The sequence below is a fragment of the Melanostigma gelatinosum genome (assembly GCF_949748355.1).
Source record: "Melanostigma gelatinosum genome assembly, chromosome: 15".
In the NCBI taxonomy this organism is placed as follows: domain Eukaryota; kingdom Metazoa; phylum Chordata; class Actinopteri; order Perciformes; family Zoarcidae; genus Melanostigma; species Melanostigma gelatinosum.
The window spans coordinates 11,511,186-11,533,674 of NC_136648.1; the positions used below are offsets into that span (position 1 = coordinate 11,511,186).

Consider the following 22,489-nt stretch of genomic DNA (forward strand, 5'->3'; position numbering starts at 1 on the left):
CATCTGCATTGTGGGAAATGTAGTAAGATACAACAAAAACAGTGTGTTACAAAACCTCATGTAACTGGTTGTGTAAAGAGACCCACGACGCTCGCTAACGTGTTTCTCACAAGTTGACTGCTAGCCTTCGGTTAGCTATCTTTGAAATAGCCCTCCCAGACGTTTTATTTGTGGTTGTCTGTTATGTTTTGCTAATGACCGCGTGTTATCTCCAGTCTTAACACCGTGTTGTTACTGTGGTTTACCTGCAGCACACCTTTCTCGTCTGAACCAAGGAGATTCTTGAGGCTTGTTGTCCACAGTGATCAGAGACCTACGTCGGTACTCTCCCCCCTGATCAAGTCACTCACCAGTCAGATCATCATGTCAGGCAAAAAACGCAAGTCCACATCCGCTGCTGCTAAACAGCCCAGTGCCAAGCAGCAGAAGTTGGCTCCCATGAAGGAGGAGAAGAGCAAGAGCGCTGGAGGACCTTGTGAAGCAGCACAGGACGGAGAACAAGGAGGTGCAATTCAACAAAAAGCGCCTCCGCCTTATATCTGACACAACCCAGATAAAGCAGGACTCCAAGGGTGTCCTGTACTGGATGTTAAGAGACCACAGAGTGCAAGGTGAACACTTTAAAACAGCAAACAGTAATGCAACAACAGACTTTCACTGGCTTGTATAACATGTTTTGTGTGTGCGCTTCCCTCCATGGTCCATGCCCAGCAGCTTGCTTTGAAGAAGAACCTTCCTCTGCACGTCTGTGTCTGCCTGGTTGTCCCAAAATCAGAACTGTCCACTCTGAGACATTGCAGCTTCATGCTGAAAGGTCTGGAAGAAGTTGCAAAGGTATTGACTTCATGTGTTGTTTTTTTAATGCACTGAGTACAGCCATGAATTCCATCAGTGCATTAGTCACTCTGTTTATATTTACTTGCTTGACAGAAAAATCATACAATATAATGCATTTGTTCTGTTAGTACATCAACCAGATTAAGCAATATCACCAACCACTTGCAGGCTCTACAAAAATGCCTTGCTCTCTTTAAAAAAAAAGTTAATTCAATTATGAAGTGAAGACATGGGGTTTGAAGATGACTAGAGTCTGGCAACTTCCAGAAACACAATCTGGTCATTTGATATGGACATTTGTCTTTTTTATTATTTTATTTGTTAGATCTGTAGTATTTTACATGACAGCCAATTCAACACTTGTATGCTGTATTCATTGTTAAAGTGGAAAGTAAAGTAAAAATGCCAAACAATCTTGTTCACGCTTCTCAAATCGAACAATTTGCTGCTTTACCTTTTTTTTATTAACTCATATGGTCGGCCAAACCCATCGATTTGGAGACATGGCTTTCATTAATTGTGATAGGCATTTTAGACAGTAATGGGTTAAGTAAAAGATGTTTTATAGAATCATCAATAATGGAAAATTATCAATATTTGCAGCTATAGTGAAGTGAGTTTAAAATAAATCAATCAATGGAAAAGTGACAGTTTAGCTGTGGTTACAGATAGTATGCACAGGTGAGGGTTTAGGGGGCATTTAAAAGGAACACAAGTCAAATATATTCCGCACATGAGATCCAATTATTTGGCACTTTTACCCACAACCAGGTCTATTGAACTTCGTTGTTCTGCCCGAACCAAACAGGAATGCAAAGCCTTGGACATCCAGTTCCACTTGCTGCATGGTTCAGCGGGGGACACCCTCCCTGGCTTTGTTTGTGACTGCGGCCTGGGGGCCGTGGTGACAGACTTCTCCCCCCTCAGAGGGCCACTGCAGTGGTTGGAGGATGTTAAAAAGACTCTTCCAAAGGACATTCCCCTCATACAGGTAAACACTCACGAGAGGGAGAGCATGTTGATGTGATGCTCTGCATTCTGGATTTTATGCTGACGTTAGATATTTTTGTTTGATTTGTCTCCTGTCTTTCTCTGATTATTTCCTTCCTTTATTTCTTGTCCTTGTCACGTTTGTTCACAATTAAATACATATTTAAAATCATTTGATGTGTATTGACTTTAGTTGTGCCCATGAGTGCTGTCGGCGTTTCTTCATTATCTGTTATATGAGTGAAAGAACCTAATTTCCCCTTTTTACAGGTTGATGCCCACAATATTGTCCCCTGCTGGGTGGCATCCCCTAAGCTGGAGTATGCCGCCAGGACGATCAGAGGGAAAATCACAAAGCTGTTGCCGGAGTTCCTCACAGAGTTCCCTCTGGTAGAGAAACACTCCCACACCGCTACAAGAACGGCCAAAGTAAGTGCTGCAGTAACGGCGACGGGCATCATTCAAATTGTTCTGAATAAAAGTTAATATGCTATTTATGTTTTTACGTCACATTCTGGACTTTCGGATCGGTTAAGACAACGGGATAATCATTTGTCTTTCCATAAAAGTATTCATTGCTTTGGAAGTGTTTTTCAAAAATCAATGTTTGCTGTCGGTGAGCTCATTGATGGGGAGTTTTGACGTCGGATTGCTGCAATAAAGCATTTCATTTCAAGCCTCTCTTCTCCTCTGCACATCATTTATTGATGAGTGAATATAAGCAGTCACAGTTTAAATTTACTTCCCAGCTCCAGATATTAAAGCTGTGTGCTTTTTACCGCAGTGCTGTGATTGATATGCAATTCACTTCCGAGCCTCCTGTAGCATCAGCGAGGTGAAAGGATCACAACTTCGCCTCCTTTGAAGTTTGCAGTTCTACAAAACCAGAGTGTGTATTTGAGCTCATCGCTGTCAGCTGTGACCGCTGCTGGTTGTTTTCTCCCACCTTCACCTTACAGCCAGTAGACTGGGGCCAAACCCTGGCCTCCCTGCAGGTTGACCGAGCAATAGGAGAGACGGAGTGGGCACATCCAGGCACCAAGGGAGGGTTGGCCATGCTGGAGTCCTTCGTTGATGTACGCCTCAAACAGTTTGACAGCAAACGCAACGACCCAAACGCTGCTGCCCTCAGCCAGCTGTCCCCCTGGATCCGCTTTGGTCAGTAGTACCATGAGAAGTATTGTGGGTGTGAATTTAATGCATGTCTTGAAGGGTGTCCCACAAGGATCAATATTGGTGCCCCTCAACCTCTGTTTTTAATTTAAAGCTTGCTCTAAACTCCCAAAAAGACAAAATCGACACATTTCACATCAGCTTTCATGATCATACTCCGGTCTGACTCATAATGGATACAGTAAAGCATTAGAAGCACTTATATACTGCAACTATTTAAACTAGATTGTTATACCAGTACAGAGCTTCTTCCACTTTTTATTCATTTGTGTTAAACAGAAAACGCGTCCAATTGTTCTCTTTGATTAATTGCTCAAGACAGCTATCAAACTCATCACTGCAAGTTTTCGGAAAAGGTTGGTTATCACTGACACCCAGAAGGCGTACTTGTGTTTTCATTTACACCGGCTTGCTATTTAAGTTCACAGTGAATGACCCTGACACCAGATCACAATGTAGGTTAGCTTTAAAACGTACCAACTCTTGTGCCATTGCCTTTCATTCTGTCCCGCTGCGTCCGCCTCTTTTAATCACCCTCTTCACCCATCTCTTCTTCATACTCCTCATCAGGCCACCTGTCAGCCCAGCGGGTGGCGATGCAGGTTCAGCGCAGTGGGAATTCTGCCGGTCATTCTGTCGCCTCCTTCATCGAGGAGCTGGTTGTGCGCAGAGAGCTTTCGGACAACTTCTGCTTCTACAACAAGAAATATGACAGCGTGGAGGGTCCGTTTCAATCTCTAAATTGATAGCTTGTAAATGATTCAGCTCCTGAAGTTGTCAGTTATATGTTTTGTTTTAAATGTGTTATGTATGTGTGTGTGTTTGTGTTGCTCAGGTGCGTATGAGTGGGCTCAGAAGACCTTGAAAGATCATGCCAAAGACAAGAGGCCGTATGTCTACGCGCGTGAGCAGCTGGAGAACTCAAAGACGCACGACAAACTGTGGAACGGTGCTCAGGTACCTGCTCATCCACATGAGCATTGCTCACCAGTCCGTGTTATTGTAAAAACGTAGCTTCTTACTGTTGTTTATGTCACATTTTCTCCATTAGTACCAGATGGTCACTGAGGGGAAGATGCATGGTTTCTTGAGGATGTACTGGGCCAAAAAGATTCTGGAGTGGACGTCCTCACCGGAGGAGGCCCTTTCAATCGCTCTATACCTAAACGATCGCTACGAGCTGGATGGCCAGGACCCCAATGGCTTTGTCGGTGAGGACATAGAATAAATTGTCAGTTTGACGCATTGACGCATTCATTAACAGTTCTCCAGCTATAAATGCAGCATATTTTGCCTTCTTACCAGACTTGTTTGGTTATTCTCCACTCAAAAGAATGCATCCACCCACAATCACTTTGAACTGATTACATTAACATGCAATTCATAATTAAGCATAGCTTAGCCACACTTTGAATATTGTTATCGACCAGCTATTGAAATAGTTCAGTGGCATTCAAAATAATTGAATCACATCTACACACAGATGAGCTGTCAACTCAGGAAAGCAACAACAAAAAACAACATTTGAATAGAGAAACTCGTGTTCCTCAATCCACAATGGGAAACAAAAAAGAAAGCTCTGTGCAGTGTTACATGTTCGTATTTGCAGGGGCCGGCTTACATCACAGTTTGTCGAGTGTTTTAGAAACGTGTTTACTGAGCACAGATGTAATTAAGCCCAGAAAAACCCCACTTCTGCCTGCACATCATTAACTGTCCCCCCTGTAGTGGATAAAAACAAGCTCCTTCAGGTAACTGCACGTAACACAGTTCCACAAATTATAATGTGTAGCCGTCTATGATATGAGCCCTTTTCTTGTGTAATTTCAATGGAAAGATATTTACGTCTCACACGGTTGTGCTTTCTTGCTCATGAGCTGAAACCAGTTGGTAAGGTCACGGAATGAGAACGTCACAGAGGGATGTCAGACTGTAGTTTACAGGTTTAAGGCCATCAGCAGTTAAATTGTTCCAAGTTTCTATCAAACTGAGTATTTACCTTCACATGCTGTTGTAGCAAGACTGTCAGTAGAAAGCCCATAAAGCAGTATATTGAATACAAATCATGTTTTAGCAGTCTATCAACAACGATGAATAACAACAGCAATGTCCAACAATAAATTCTTGCTTATAATAGAGAACACTGTGGACAGCTGACAAGGGCGTCCGTATTAGATGTTCTTTTGCCACAACTGTAAACAGATGTGCAATGTATTCATTTTAACCATTGTTTAATCCAGCGCTGACACAACGAGCCCGCTGGAATACCAATATTTCACTTTAACAGAGAACATTACATCAGCATTGACTCAAAGAGGATCTTCAAGCTCTTTAGTTGGGCTGTGCTGCTTTATTAAATATGTCATAGCAGATTGACAGAAAACTACTTGAAGTCATAGCTTTGTAAGAATACACTCGCTACTCTTTGTACACTGAGGTTCAAGCTGCTGGTTATTGCAGCTCATATTTGTCTTCTGAAGAATGTGCAGCCAAAGCTCAAGGTTTCCCCAAATTACATTACACACATGAAGCTCTAGCGTTCGTTCAGTAATGAAGACTATAGTCTTGTATGCTTGTAGTTTATTTCTCATACATCTGCCATTCACTCCTCACGCATTATTTCCTTGCTGTCATTGTTCGAGGCTGTCAGTCATGATAACAGCTGTTTAGATCAGCTGGTCTACTTTATTCAACAGCACAACGACACAACTACACCGTTAGGCTATCATCTTGCTGCTGTCTCTTTCTAAATATGACTCTCGACCTTCAGCACGTTCACGCTGCTGTTACGCGCCCCTCCACCTCCCCATCTCCGCCAAATCTTTGCTGATCCATCGGCTTCATCAACTCGTCATTCTATCAGCCTCATCAGCCACCAACACCACCACCACCACCAGTGTCTGGACTCCACGGGGGGGATTCATCTTGCTGCTGCTCAGGGCAGATGCCTCTCGATTACAAATATACCTGTAGAGAGTCCAAGCGCCAAAGTCTCTGTCAAGACTTAATCATCACATATTATCTGTTCATTGTAAACAATTATCTTTTCTTCGTTTAACTCGTCTCTCCTGATGAACTGCTATTATCCCAGCTGTGTAATTTGACCAATCATGTGGCCTGTTCAGCCTGGAGCTTTTTCCCACTTAAACCCTTGTTCTAAGTTGTGTCTTTGTTTTGTGTCATATCACTTCAGTAGCACACTCACAAAGACATTTGTGCTGACAAACTGATTATTACAGGTCATGTTTTTTTTTTTACCATGTTCACCAAATCAGTTTAGCATTTTATCATGTTATAATTTGCTTATTAGCACAAAGCTGAGGCTGATTGGTGTGTTTATTGTTGCAGGTATTTAGTCATAAACGTAAGTGTTGGACATCATTTAAAATGTTACAACCGACAATTGCGCTAGTAGTGAAGTAAAGGGATCAACAAAGGATTCATCCTCTGGGGACCATGACTGTCTGTACAAAATTTGACAGCAAATGACCTAATAGCTGTTGAAATATATAGGTCTTGACCAAAGTGGGACCATGCCGCTAGCGTGGATGTATGTATTGAACAATGAGATATTGGATTATGTGAGTCGTGACTTTCTCCCGCTCTCCTGGGGGATTTGTCCCCCTTGACGTTCACTGTAGTCTTCTAGCTATTATTTTCTGTATGAGAGCCCATTGCACCAGGTAGACAGCTGACCAATACTGGTCTGTACAAGCAATGCACAGGAAGGAGGCAGAACAAAATGGTGTTCTTTACGACATCATTCACTGGTCAGGGTTCTTCATGAGAAAATCCATTCTGCACAGCATCACTTTTGCCCCAGAATCTGTGGTTATGCGTTAGTATTCAGGCTTTTTCTTCCCAAAACTGTCCACCCATTCATTCTCCATCAGGCATTCTGTTCAGGATCACCGGACGCGGAGGAGATGGCATGCACTATGTAATACAACATACTCACCAAAAAAAAAGACTTACCGTTGTAAGTTACATGAAAAGGTTGAAGAAGCACACACACGTCCATGATACCGGATCACACTATAGGTCTTCATACCAACCCTGAACTGGGGAAGACTAGTTTCCAGTACAATGCACCTTATTACTGGAATGAAGTGAGCAACAAGACCTGAAGTTAGAGGCACTCATTCTTCTGAGACACTTAAAATCATTACTAGCTTATATTTAGAATTTTTTGTTCTCAGGTCTCTCTTGCAAAAGAGATCTTGATCCCAATGACGTTTCTTGGATAAATAAAGCTTAACGAGCGTATATATTTAATGTCATTGCTGGAAGGATATAAACACCAGATGTTCTAAATTAAATATAGTTTAAATATAGTTTAAGAATAAAAGTTTTTGAGTCACTTGGGGGAAGCGGAACAAGCTGAAAATAGGGGATAACCAAAGTATGAGACATCGCCTGAGAATGTTGAATATCTTCACAAAATTTCATGGCAATCCATCAAATAGTTGTTGAGATATTGAACACTGGACTAAAGTCATACCTACAGCTAAAATATTGATACGTGCTGCTTTAAGTTTCGTTGATGGCTGTTGCATATTATGGCATGCGTACAACCAAATTCATACCTTATATTTCATATTTGTTGTGCTTGACCTCATTGTTTGATGTTGGGTTTTGTGCATACAACACTCCCCCCACATGCTGCCGCTGGGTCTGATTCTAAACTTGGTGCCGGTGTATGTGGCTGCTAATAAAGTCACCGCTGGTCATTATATATTCATACAGTCATACTTACACATACATATCTTACCTGTAATGTTATTTATGAATCTAGAATGACATGACTGCCTTCTCTTCTCTCCATTCTCACAACAAAGTCTGTGGATTATTTTGAGCTGTCATGTGTGCGTCGCCTCCAGAGGGCCGGCCACTGTCAGTATCCACAGCGGATGTGAGGAAAACCCTGACGAGACTAAATACGAGTAAAGCTGCTGGGCCGAATAACATCCCTGGCCGTGTAAGAACGTGCCAACCAGCTAACTGATGTCATCACTGATATTTTCAACATATCACAGGAGAGTGTTCCCACCTGCTTCAAGACAGCCACCATCGTTCCATTCCTTAAAAAGTCTGCAGTGTCCAGTCTAAATGACTATCGCCCTCTGGCACTCACCCCCATTCAGATGAAGTGCTTTGAGAAACTGGTTCTCCAGCACATCACAAAAAAACCCCATCCCAGCCAGCCTGGACCCTCATCAGTTTGGATACAGAGACAACAGATCCACAGAGGATGCCGTCTCCACTGCTCTCCACTCAGCCCTCACTCATATGGACAATAACAACACTTTCATCAGAATGTTGTTTGTTGATTTCAGCTCAGCCTTCAACACAATCTCATGGCTGGATGAGTACAGCAGAGGACGGGAGGGCTCTACAGCAGGTGATTAAAACCACCCAGAACATCATTGGCACCCTGGGCATCAACTGGGCATCAGTGGTATTGGTGAGAAGAGGTGCCTGCTGTTCGCCCTGCTGCCGACTGGAAAGAGATACGGAAATATCAGCTGCCGAACCAGCAGACTTCAAAACAGTGTAGCAAATTGCAAATTGGGACTACAATCTAAATTGTGCAACCTTGTCACACAATGACAAATAAATTCATTGTAGTGAATTGTCCCTTAACAGCAAAAACTTTGCAATTCATCTCCTCTACAACTACTGAGCGTCACGTTAACTTTTTTCATTCTTTCCAATTTCATGGTCTTCAACATGTCAATCTGTAAGTGAAAGTCAAAACGAAACACATCATATTTCTCATTTGGGTTGATATATGCTTTCATTTCACAGCGCCCACGCTCTGCTCGCGGAATTATTCAAAGTTAAATTGTACTGTCTGCTTCATGTTGTCATTTCAAAGCGCCACGGGTGATAATAATAACCGCCGCGCGCTTGAATGAACACCATGAGACGATACTTGTGATGTGGCCTCTTAAATGGGTCTGTTTGCGCAGCCGTTGGGTAAAGAGTGTATTCTGTTATGGGGATGAAGTTTGTGGGCAGATTGCTGATCATTAGCGTTGGTGTGGCACACTGATAACACTTCGTCATTACGACGTGATTATTATCCATCTGTTAGCTCAACTTTGTGTTCTGTGTCAATCATCATTTCATTTTTTTTTCTCCATATTATGAATCCGATGACATCATCTTTCCTCTCTACCCCGTAATTATCATCTTCATTTGTAGCAGTTGTTTTCTTCCCGTGTACTGTGTGTCACCTCGACTTGAGATAAGACAGACGAGTGGAAAGGTTCTAGTGGCCCTTGGCAGACGTTGTACTTATAAATAGGTTGTGTTGTTGGGCAGCACTTTGACCATGATGTTTATACAGAAGCCCTGGAGCTGGCTCTATAGGAGTGTGAACATGAAAACAAGCACATCTTACCAGCAGCACTGATGTCGAAAAGCAGGTCATTTAATCGTATGTTCTATTTCAAGGGTATACACGCTGAGACAAACCTGCATGCTTTCATTAAATAGTAGAGAATACTGCATTAGGTACCGCACATTGATAAAAGAGCTGATGATTCACATGTCCTACATACAGGTACTGTTTTCAATACAATTTGCTAAATGTTAAAGCAATTAATTCAACACATGAAACAACAATAAGACTTTGGAGAGCAAGAAATGCCGGTGATCTTTTCAACCTGGCAGTAACCATTTCTAAAAAGATAATTTTTGTTAATTAAGCTTTAAACAACATTTCAAGGTTCATTTTTTGTTCTCCACAACAAAATGCAGTTTAATGTCCCATCTGCGACATGAGAAAACACACACACACACACACACACACACACAAAACTGCAGTGTGGTAGATGAATTCAAACATCTCACAGCCTGAAGAAGAAAAAAAAGTAGAATTCGTAATATTGTACATTTTAGGTAAGTGCAAAAAAAGAGAGATCAAAGAAATATGCATGGCAATACTTAATGTAGTAAATTCGATAAACAAACCATTGCCCCATGTTTATTTCCCTGCTTCACTTAATTGACTCATTCCGAGACAAATGTTCTTCCTTCTAAACAGAAGCCATTGTGCATTCATTCTTTCCTGTGAAAGCGTGTTAACAGGTCCTCCTGGAAATGTTACGCTCATCAACAGTCGCCCACAATAAATACATCCACGGTCCTGCACCCATGAGCTATACACATTCAGGCGTCCGGGGAGGGCTTGCAAACTCCACACAGACAGAATTCAAACCCAGAACAATCTTGCTGTGAGGCGTCGGTGTTAACCGTCACCGTCCACAAACACACCGATAGAAAGGATTTGCCTTTGAGACAGCCGGTGGGATGTATTTCTCATGCATACTAATGCTGTTGTGTCATTTAAATGATAATTGCATTGTTCATCTGAACATTGACATCAGAAAGGTCAATGTAGCTCCACGTCATCACTTTTCACGTCACTCAGTCTCATTGGTTCTCTCTATGAATGGGATTTGAGTGACTGTGGATAGTTCTGCAGTCTGGAGGACTTCCAGATCCAGTAGTAGGAGACTGTGCAGCAACGATGCTTATTTGTCTCTTAAGTCTTGCCACTTTGCCTTTTGTCACATGGTTCAATCGCTTTGGGCTACCATCTGTTCCCCTTCGTGTGACATCGCCTTCCACTTCAAGAGTTATATCCTTCCATTTAGGGACCTTTCCCATATGATGATAATATATGTACAGAGAACTTGATCAGCCAGATAGTTTCTTACAGTCAAAATACCATCTGTCAATCACCGAACGTAGTCAGGAGAAGAGAGAAAACATCCATGCCCGTAGCTGCCAGCGAGGAGAATGCATTCGGGAGAATGCAGCTGCCGTGCAAGGGAAATATACCGATGGATGAAGGATTAACTACATTCTTCCAAAAGAATTCCCTCAGTTGGGGTTATGATGACTGTGGTAGCTACTGCGAATGAGATCTGGCAACTGTATAGGCCATAACATACAATTCACACCATTTTCAGGCTCATTAAAGGCCCCTTATTCCCTGTATTACATGCATTTCTCTTGTCATTTTTCCTTTAATTTGTCATCCATCGGTGTATAATGTTCTTGGACCTTTGGTCCAGACTAAGTACATTTCGTACTGTTGGGAATTTTCTTGCTTAAGGTGCTGCGATGGCTCATCTTCGAGCTGGAGCGCGCTGGCCAGCCTTTAGAATGACAAGTAACGTGACTGAACATTTCTCTGAACTTTGTGGACATGAGGTTGTAGAGGATGGGGTTTATGGCAGAGCTCAGGTAGAAGCAGACTCCGGAGACGATGTGGACGCGCTCGAAGACCTGGAGGTGGTGCTCGGACGAGGGGTCGATGTAGCTCCACATCAAGCGGTCCGCATGGAAGGGAGCCCAGCAAAGGCCGAACACAACCACCAGCACACCTGGACAGGCCACAAGGACAGTTTAGGTGAAAGTCAACTGGACAGATACACACACACACACACACACACACAGTCAATTTCAATTCAGTTTTCTGCTCCTTAACATGACTGAAAGAACACTCACACAGCATTTTGGTGACTTGCAGATTGCGTTTCCTCAGTTTCTGCTTGTGGGACCTGGAGAGAGCTTCCGGTCCAAAGCTGGTGTCCACTACTGTCATCATCCGCTCCCTTCTCAGCCCCAAGCCAATGAGCAGGTAGAGAATGCTTATTATCAGCATAGGGAGCAGGAAGAAGGTCAACGTAGAAATCAGGATAATCAGGTTGTAGATCCAGGTGGGTTTCATCACATCTAAGGATGGAGATGAATCAAATAGATCAGATCATGATCCCAGGTGTACCACGGGCATCATAGCTTCATAAACTACCGGACAACATCTTATCCCGCTTAAGCTTACGCTAGCAGCATGGCTCTATGGCAATATCCATCAGAGGTTAATCCTGCTGGCTTTGGTGAGACCATGATTTTTCCTGTTGCGCCATCACTGATATGTTTTAAAATGAGGAATTATCTTGAATATTATCATGAAGTTCAGATACAGACATTCATGGTGCCCAGAGGATGAATCATAATGACCAGCAGGTTGAATAACTCACTTTACCAGTGAAATATCTCAACATGTATTTGATGTATGCCCTTTTAACATAAAATGTGCTACGAACATGAATGGGTCCCAAATAATGTCCCTTAGTGAGTCTGATCTCCTGACTTTTGCGGTTTTCAGTGAAATGTCACAACTATGGAAAAGACTGATTTGACATTTTGTGCAGATATTCATTTCCACCTCGAGATATAAATAATGAAAATGATAATGGTAATGATAATGAGGTCCTCTGACTTTTTTCATCCAGCACTATCAGCCCAACTTTTGTCCAATAGGCTCCTTTTTTTAATGAACAATCACTTGCAAAGCTATTTTCCCATTCAGCCTCCGCTGTAGTTTGTGTTTCGTGCAATTAGAAAATGTTAGCATGCTTACAGGCTAAACGAAGATGGTTAACACAGCAGGCATTGTCACTGTGATCATTCTAGCAAGCCCATGTAGCTTTTAGCCTCACAAAGCTGCTAACATTGCTGTAGACTCTTAAAAAATAAAATCGTAAATAATAAATTTGTACAAACGGCAGATAGTAGATCGGGGAAACTGTCGTCCAAACTTTGGAGGCAGCGTCACAATCCCGTGCAGACTGGTGTTTGGCACAGCACACAGCATGGACAGCACCCACAGCATGAAGATGACCCTCTTGACATGAGCACGCGTGGTCATGTGTTTGACTTTGAGGGGGTGCAACACCGCCACGTAGCGCTCCACGCTGAGCGCTGTGACATTGAGGATGGAGGCGAAGCAGACGGTCTCAAGCAGGAAGGTTTTGAAGTAGCAACCCCACTCCCCGAGCAGGAAGGGGTAGTTCTGCCACATCTCGTAGAGCTCTAATGGCATGCCCAGCAGCAGCACCAGCAGGTCAGACGCCGACAGGCTCAGCAGGTAGTAGTTGGTGGGTGTCTGCATCACCCTGTGGCGCAAAATGACCGTGCAGGTCAGAGAATTGCCCAATACACCCACCATGAAGATGGTCAGGTAGGTGACACAGACGGGAAGGAACACAGGGGACCTCGGAGGCCCCAGGTACATGGCCAGGTAGTCCTTCTCGCTCAAGCACATGTCATCCAGATCTTGTGCAGTAGCCTGAGCCAACAACCAGGAGATATTCATCCCGCACACCAAAGCAGCCTCGGGGCAGCCCACGCCATTGAAAACTTCAGCACCAAGAGCAGCGGAGGAGCAGTTCAACTCTGGCATGTTGACGACTGGCAGGAAGGTTCTTTGGATTCTAAACCGAATACAAAGAGGAGAAAAGGGGAAGTTACAAACGTTTAAGAATCTGTGTCTTGTGCCACTTTACCTGATGGAAGTGCAACTCTAAATTACTGGAACATACCTGTAAGTGATATCCGACCAATAACCGACCAATTCACATGCTGTGGTTACCGAGCAGCTGTACCTTAGCCCTCGTCTGTAGCAGCAAGCAGAGAAACAGAGACACCGTGTTCATCAGTGGAAGCAACATTCAGACAAAAACTGTCAATGAATAAATTGAATAAGTGATCAGCGGGGCAGCAATGTTTAAAGACACGACAGGTTTAACTAAACGGTTCAACCATAAAACTTCCCCAGTTAAGTCTCAACCGGGGAAAGAAATTATTTTTGTATTTGAATACGTTTTCAGAAGTGTTTTGCATGTTTAATGGTCAGAAATCTAAACATTGAGTAAAGCCAGGTTGAAAATTCATGTTTAGTTTTGCTGAAAGGAGGAAATACTGTCAGCAGCCTCTAATATTAGGAATAAGATGTGAATCAGGATATGAATGATATATGAACAAACCCCTCCGTAAGAACCTTCAGAATAATAATAGGAATGAAACTCGATAGTGTGTAATTGCTTAAGCGGATATTTCTGGCTGAGAAGACGAGAAAAACCAAATTTTGAGAAAACAACTAAAATAAAATCGCCCAAAATCTCAAAATTGATCAGTGCATGAAAACCAATTTTTTTTCAGTCTCCTCCGCAGATGTTTGACACTCATAGCCATACACATGTAATTATACTTGAAAAAAAAGCTTTCTAAAACTTCTCAAATATCTTGTCTGCTCTCTTGTCCTCCCATGAAACATGTCAACTCACAATGTTGTCTTGTGTTGGAATTCATATGCAGCAGAAAACAGACTCCAGAGAGACTATTGCTTGGACTCCTGCACTGGATTTGTTTATCAATTCAACATGCAACACAGTTACAAATATATCTCAATGTCGTGAACAGAAAAACCCCTCACCTGCAGTCTGTGGGCTCCTTGAGGGCTTGAGATGAATACGATCCCTGAACACAGCTGCCTCGACTTCCCGTATTTGAGCACTGGCGTCCACCCCACCTCTCTCTCTCTCTCGCTCTCTCTCTCTCTCGCTCTCTCTCTCTCTCTCTCTCTCTCTCTCTCTCTCTTCATCAACAGATCATCTTGTTTACAGTCTCCACCATTAGCTGCCTTCCATCTTTCTCTTTCGTCAAATTCAACTTCTTTAACCTTTTTTTCTCTCATTCTTTCACACACACACACGCACACACGCACACACACACACACACACACACACACACACACACACACACACACACACGCACACAGACACACACATGCACACTTTCGTATATGAACCGACACAGGCTTTAACTTGCACTCCTCCATTCTATTACTTTTTAGATTGAGTGACAGCGTAGGCAGCGACGTGTAAATGAAGATTGGGATTGCTTTGATCCCCTCTGGGTCTGAGTGCGTCTGGAGAGGAGGCGAACAGAATAGAAACATAGAACTCTGTCCAGTCAAACAAAACACACACTCCCAAATCCATAATGAAATAAGAATTTAAAACAACACACAGAGGTCTTGTTGAACATATATGAAATAACATCAATCATGAATGTTCAGAAATTGTAGAAACAAATGGGGACAATAACTGTGGATGCATATAAAACCTGCATCAAATACAAACTCATATATTCTTGTGCGCAGTATTTGCACAGTGCATCAACCGCAGCTTAAAAGCGTTTGGTTTGTTACGCATCACACAGTTTAATTTTTTTAAATTCTTGTTAGTAACTTTGAGTAGGCCTAATGGATACGACACACATCTTTCTCAGAGTATGAATCCCTCTGACTACTTCTTCTACCACCAGCAGGTTGACATTTTTGTTTTCAATAACATGTCGGATGTATTGCTGTTGAATTTGGTACAGATATTCATGGTGTCCAGATGATGAATCCTGCTGACTTTGGAGATCCCCTGAGCATTCATAGTACCCAGAGGATGACTCCTTTCACTTTTCATAGTACCACTATGATTTGTCATTTTGAGTGAAATCTTTAAACAATCAGTTAAAGCCATTTGCTCTAGAAATTATAAATTAAAACAATTATACGAACAAAAAGGGACTTCTAGACATCTCTATATATATCTCTCTCTCTATATATATAAGTAATATATGTACATCAGACATCGAATGAGATGTTTCACAACGGAGCTTGTCACAGGTCAACCGACCATGAAAACAGCTTCAGACTCGTTCATGAAAGCTGGGCGCACCACTAGAGTCTGCAAGCAGCCAGCAGAGGGCGCTGTTACACACAACCCACTTGTCTCCATGGGGAACTAATGATACGTTGTAAATGATATTTAAACAAGGAAATAACGTGAAAATGATAAGGATTAGCAATAACTTAAATAATATAGTAATACTAGCAACCAATGGCCAGTGATGGCAAGTGGAATCATTAACTCTGTTACACCAGGTCTAACTTTTTTTGGAAACCTCGCTGGGCTGATGGACTGGCTCAATTCAAATGAATCAGAGTGCTGTTTCTTTACGCAGGGTTACTGTCCGTCTGAACATGGCCTGACTGAACTGACAACAATTAGCAAAGTTGGTATATATGCTGCAACTAGTGACCAGGAATATAAAACAAGCAACCCTGCACCCTCTTGACAACCTCATTTTCTCCTTCTGCTGAAGTGGTGCTAAAATAAGACACACTACATGTTGTTTGCCGTAGTAACCGTCCAGTACATAATTAGATCCAACCTAATCTAAGCTGCAGCGCATGATTAGCAGTCTCATTACGTCTGCAATCACTCGCTTCCAGAGAGGTATACAGGTATAGATATCCCAATCAGCTGCTTCGATTTCAAGTGATTCATGACATTCATGTCTTACTGTCGTGTTGGCAAATTAGGAAGATAAATATTTTAATTATAAGAGTATTTTTCTTTCAGCAAAAACCCAATTAGTAAGAAAATCCTCCATATATTCATGCATGTGTACGGAGTAGAGCCGAGGAACTACTTGACATGCTGAAGAATGATAACAGATGAGCCTACATCTGTGTGCAATAAACCATCAACTGACACAGCTTTTGTCAGAGGCCAGAAACGTCTCAGTTTTGGTCGGCTGCACACCCCTCTACCACTGTGTCTTGTGCTCCACCTCCCATCTCTCTGCAGTGTGGTCTAACTCAATCACAGCTTTTAAAACCAACGCAGGAGCTCCAATACCTCCCTGGGATGATATTGACATGTTCTCATTGGTGTCTCCGTTTAGAATGATTATTGGGCTTCTGTGAGACAGAAGCAATTGATTATGCCGAGACCCCCTCAACATCATGGTGAGTGTACAGTATTTGTCCACAAACTGCCATGGCTGTCTGGGTCGCCGCTGCCCTTTCATTTTCACATTCCCATGCTGCGGACTACCAAAACAGAGAAAGGAATCAAGGTGCACTTCAGCCCACAGACTGAGTGGAGCCAAGAAAGCTTGTTTTGTTCGGAACTTTGAATTAAAGAGAGAGAAGTTTCTGATATTGCGTCCCCACACTTTGATGGCGATGGCAAAAATAGCATTGCATGCCGGAAGTGAATTAGGGATTAATCACCCTCATGCATGAATCATATATCAATAATAGCCTCATTTTACTCATGATCCATGATGATGAGGATAGAAATGACAAAAATAGCACATTTCAATATTTTAGAGACCCCCCTAAAATTTCACAAATCGTGTTTTCAAGGGAGCTCATGTCTTATTAAGAGACATGAGGTTCCTTGTAGTTTGTACCCGGTTTGTCCATTGAAGTGTGTTTTTATTACAAAAAAAACATTTTCACTTCCCTCGCGTGGTATCTAACCACGCAGATAGTTTGGTTGATGGTTTTATTTGTCTTTCCAATGTAGAGGAACTCATTTTTCAATGCTGTGAAAACCAAATTCCATTTGCCTCCGTTGTATTGGGGTCGGGGCCAAAATCTCACTCGGATGATTAAAATCCTGGCTAAATGAAATCAAAACTCTCTGCAGCGATATATATCACCAAAGCAGTGTATCACGATCTGAGGTTCAATCAATACCCTCCAGAAGGTAGAGAAGAAGAAGACACAGATCAGAGATTCTTCTTCTTCTACGTCTACTTTTCCTTTTTGAAACATTCATGTGGAAACACTAAAAAAAAGTGCCTGCCTCTCGTCAATTTAAATTGTTTACTTCTTGGGCGCCTAAAGCACAGTCTGCACTCAGTATGTGTCTGTTTCTGTTCTTTGTTATAATCGAATGGAAACACGCTCCCTCGTAACTTGCAGGTTTAATTAACTTGATGCAGAGTCTTAAAACTGTGAACGCTGTGTAAAATGAACAAAGAGGGCAACGTCGGTCATGTGCAATGAACAGCTCCACTGTTCTTCTTCTGCATTTTCATGGGCTGCAATTGCAGAACCTTTAAAGATTGCTTTAAAGCAAACCCCAATTAATCCATCAATCTATAATACGTCCATGCGTTAATGGAGCCACTGATTTTCATAATAGGATTAAGTAGTTGTGTGCCATTTCCCAATATGATAATTGCATCCATGTCATATACAGACTTTGAACTCTGACCTTGGAAACACTATCAACTCACAGGGTTCATTCTCTTCAACAAAGAAAGATAAGTCACTGACATCTTTTAACGAGGGGTCTATTGGCAGCAGGTTCATTCGGCTCTGTGCTTTAAGTAACTGGAAGCCAGTGTAAAGATTTCGGAGCAGAGATGTGCTCAGCTCTCTTGGTGCTCTTCGAACTCTGGCAGCAGCATTCTGCCAGAGTTGAAGATGTCTGACAGCCTTTAGAGAATAAACCAGCAATTTAAAACACGATGAATAGAATCATTGAAAATGAAAACAATCACGAGTTGAAGCTGTGCAGAGAGAAGCATGTCTGCAGAGCCCAGTGACGGTGTCTGGATGACTGTCAGCAATGTTAAAGTGTTATGTCACTTAATACGCTTTTCTTTTCTTTCTCTCTGTCTGAGGGTTTTGTCTTCTGCAGAGAAGAACATCAGAACATGTGTAGGTGTGTGAATCGAGATGTGCTGTTTGATGACTCTTACGAAGCAGGGGGCTTGAGGCAGCGGTAAGGGTTTTTTCACTTTCACCCAAAGAAGAAGAACAGGCAGAGTGTGTGGTCACGACCACAGACCAACACATTCTCGCTCCGGACTCCTCAAATACCGACGCTTTAGGGATTTGTTTCTTTATCTGAAGCAAGAGTCTGAATGGACGGAGGGCGTCGTATGCTGTGCAGATTGTAAAGCTCCCTCAGGCACATTTGTGATTCATGGGATATATAACTAAAATAGACTTGACTTCACATCATTTGAACCCACATCACAAACATTACTCCTTATTATAATCAACTGAAAAAACGGCACTAATACAAGATTTCAACCCAAAAGAAAGACGTATTTCAGGATATTAGTTATATATTTTGTGTCGTGCTGACAGACTGCTAGTCTGACACTGTGCAACACTATAAACCCATGACAGGCTTTCCTGGTTGGTTCATTAAGCAGAAAGATGTCAATGAGGCAGCAGAAACAGACAGCAGTGCATGTTCAATGAGCAGGAAGATTTCAGGATCACCTGACGTACCCTCAGAGCCATGCAGGGTATTTATACTGGTGGTGCAGTTCAGTATCTCCAGCTCAAAAATGCCTAATCCACAATTATGTTCATCCCCTCTTTTGCAAAGGTTGTTAGACTTTCTGTCACTGACTTTAAGGAAAAGGGCAGCGGTGACACTGCCGCACGACTGCCTCTCCAAACTTGGGTGTAGGCTTTTTTTAGATTTAGCCAAAGTTTACAGAAGAGTACTTAGCCTGCAGTGCCAGTGATATTGGCTCACTTCAAACAATGTTCAGGATATTCTTCAGAAATAAATACGAATAAATAACCCCTACGTGGGAAACACTCAAGAACCGAGGGCTCTCCATTGGGGATGTATACAAACAGAAAGGAAGCAAATCAAGTGAACCATCCGGGTGGAAGAGTGGAGTACACGTCCATCATTCTTTTGTTTAGAATGTGAGAATGGAGGTCATTAGCCTTTAGAAGACGGGACTGGTGCTATACCAGCTGATCGCTCGACTCAGAGCAAGCTGTCAGGGTGGGTTTGTGAAATTCTTCCACAAACGTCTTTATAGCTTTGACCACTTTATTATTTTATTACCTTACTTGCTCTGCCTTATAAGAAAGGATACGTTTTTAGTCTCAAGACCACTCCTCATGGGACAAGACCACCTCTCATGGGACAAGACCACCTCATGGGACAAGACCACCTCTCATGGGACAAGACCACCTCTCATGGGACAAGACCACCTCTCATAGGACAAGACCACCTCTCATGGGACAAGACCACCTCTCATGGGACAAGACCACCTCGCATGGGACAAGACCACCTCTCATAGGACAAGACCACTCCTCATGGGACAAGACCACCTCTCATGGGACAAGACCACCTCTCATGGGACAAGACCACCTCGCATGGGACAAGACCACCTCTCATAGGACAAGACCACTCCTCATGGGACAAGACCACCTCTCATGGGACAAGACCATTCCTCATGGGACAAGACCACCTCTCATAGGACAAGACCACCTCTCATGGGACAAGACCACTCCTCATGGGACAAGACCACCTGTCATGGGACAAGACCACCTCTCATGGGACAAGACCACCTCTCATGGGACAAGACCACCTCGCATGGGACAAGACCACCTCTCATGGGACAAGACCACCTCTCATGGGACAAGACCACCTCTCATGGGACAAGACCACCTCGCATGGGACAAGACCACCTCTCATGGGACAAGACCACTCCTCATGGGACAAGACTACCTCTCATGGGACAAGACCACCTCTCATGGGACAAGACCACCTCTCATGGGACAAGACCACCTCTCATGGGACAAGACACTGGAGGCTTCTTTTTGACCTTGTGGCTGACATTTTACAGAATAGAAACAAATTCAAACATTTGAACTTCTGTCACCCATCTGGTATTTTCATCAAGCTAAGCTAAGCTAACTGTCTGCTTGCTGTAGCTATACCATGCAGTAATGGAAGTTAATGTTGAACTATTCCTTTCACTCTTCATTCATTTGTTTTTATTTATTTAGTATTTTCTACTAATATTCAAATATTTGTGTATCAAAAAAGCATGAACTTTATGTCTTAAATGGCTTCAACCCTGTTTGGAACTATGAATGTTATTTGTATGTAATGTATGCATGTTGTATGTGTGTTGATACATTTTAATAAAACAATCAAACTGTGACCTTACCGCCACAAATTAACAAAAAGAAAGCGAAAGATTTCCCTCTAACTGTTTGATCATCCATTTCATTTATTGCATTATGTGCATTGTCTTGTGCGTTTACATTAAGAGCACATCCAAAGAATCAGGTGCATTTACGATGCAAACTCGCTTTTTTGAGTACACCCATCTGTCATTTAATTGTATTTTTTTTCCCCTGTCTGAATGGCCTTCAGTCTTAAAACCTGCTTAGAAGAAGTATGGCGTGTGGAGTTTAGATATTGCACTTCACCTCCCTGACACTAGGAGGCGCTTGTGTTCCATGAGGGACTGAGCCTTTATCTGAAACATGCAGCCGGTTGCATCATGATGTAATATGTCCACTGTCCTCATGCCAGATGAAATCCACAACCCAAATTTCAGTTGGTTTAGGCTTCTCGTTCTCCTCGCTCTGTGTCACCACCTGTCGCAAGGATGAGGAGGAGAGGAGGGCTTGGAGGGGGCACACAGTCACAAGCGCTCTTCATCATCACAGCTACCTTTCAACTTGGCAGTGGAGTCATTTCTGCTACATGCAAGTTGTAGCAGCCTGCAATCCTCCAAGGGGGTTTGGTCCTGCTAATCCGCTCAAACATGAAATAAACCGTTCTCAAGGCGGTTGACTCAAACACACACACACAAACAAACACACACACACACACACACACACACACACACACACACACACACACACACACACACACACACACGGCATCACCCTGACCTCATTATGAAAAGATTTGATAGAGCCTTCGAACCACAGATTGACTCCTCTGCTTTTACTCTCCAAGCTGAGGCTCATGAGGTCATGCTCAGTGGGTATCCAGGTGAAAGTAGAGTGTGTTTGATGCCCAGCTTCTACTGTTGGGGGAAGAAGAAGCCTTAATATACAGCGGCAAACACAACTAATACAAGTTTGTGGAGGGTAGAACTGAATCTTCTCTCTGGTTCGTGTTGTGAAAGGCAATAACAGAACAAAAGAATGTATTGTAAAAACAAACAAACAACATTTTGGGTCTATTTTATATAGTTTCGTACTGAAAGATGTCTTTTTAAATGGAGGTGGAAAGTATATTAAATAAAACACTCTACATTAATGGAATTAATAGTGGTAAAAGGTGATAGTAATAATATATATGTTAACGTGGTACTAAAAAAGTACCAGCCACCAGTTCTACAGTAGCCCAGAATGGACAAACTCCGGTTCTAGCGAGAGCCTTTCATGTTGTTACGTTACCTCAGGGCCACCATAGTTCTCCAACACGCTTGTGAAACTGCAGCAACGTGAGCCACAGAGTGCAAAAGCGTGGTAACGCCGGCCGCCGTTTGACTTCCATTGCTTCTAAAGTTTGACTACGGTCAGGAGGGCCTCCGAGCCGTGAGCCGAGGAGTGAGCGGAGGGTTATTCAGTCGGTTGCAATCTGCAACCACGCCGCTAGATACTGAATCCTGCACACTGTCCCCTTTAAGTATACCTGAATACTTCTATCACTGAGGATAAGTACCCTGTGTTGACCAATACAAAAGATTGGGCACAATTATGAAATCTTAAAAGAGGTCGCCATCATATTTTGGGGTAATTGGTTGTTGTACTGGTTGTATTTAGCCTCAGGGGAACACACGAGCGTCCCCCCTGCAGCAATCTGCTCAGCCTGCGTGATCATTTCTGTGAGTAGAGCCTGAAGGGGAGAATGCTTCTGCCGGACTCAAATCATTCGTGCAGGTTGTGCAGGGCGAGGAAATCCTTTGTTAAAGTGGAGACCTTGACCGCCAAATCAAGCTGGGACACACCGGAGCGCCAGACAGTTTTTCTTGCTCCAAATGA

At 42.8% G+C, this 22,489-nt stretch overlaps 2 protein-coding genes across 2 annotated transcripts; one reads left to right on the plus strand and one right to left on the minus strand.

Moving 5' to 3' along the window:
• Positions 1-363: 363 nt before the first annotated feature.
• On the plus strand, positions 364-5,973 carry cpdp (CPD photolyase; the record flags this gene model as incomplete). Its single annotated transcript, XM_079285865.1, is given in 10 exon segments — positions 364-461; positions 463-661; positions 664-834; positions 1,646-1,828; positions 2,098-2,256; positions 2,787-2,985; positions 3,571-3,723; positions 3,836-3,957; positions 4,052-4,211; positions 5,771-5,973. Coding segments are annotated over 10 exon segments (1,647 nt in total).
• Positions 5,974-11,088: 5,115 nt separating this feature from the next.
• On the minus strand, positions 11,089-13,261 carry LOC306789797 (neuromedin-U receptor 1-like; the record flags this gene model as incomplete). Its single annotated transcript, XM_079285866.1, has 3 exons — positions 11,089-11,399; positions 11,524-11,751; positions 12,583-13,261. The coding sequence occupies 3 exons, from the start codon at positions 13,259-13,261 to the stop codon at positions 11,089-11,091; spliced, it is 1,218 nt and encodes a 405-aa protein (XP_079141992.1).
• Positions 13,262-22,489: the final 9,228 nt, after the last annotated feature.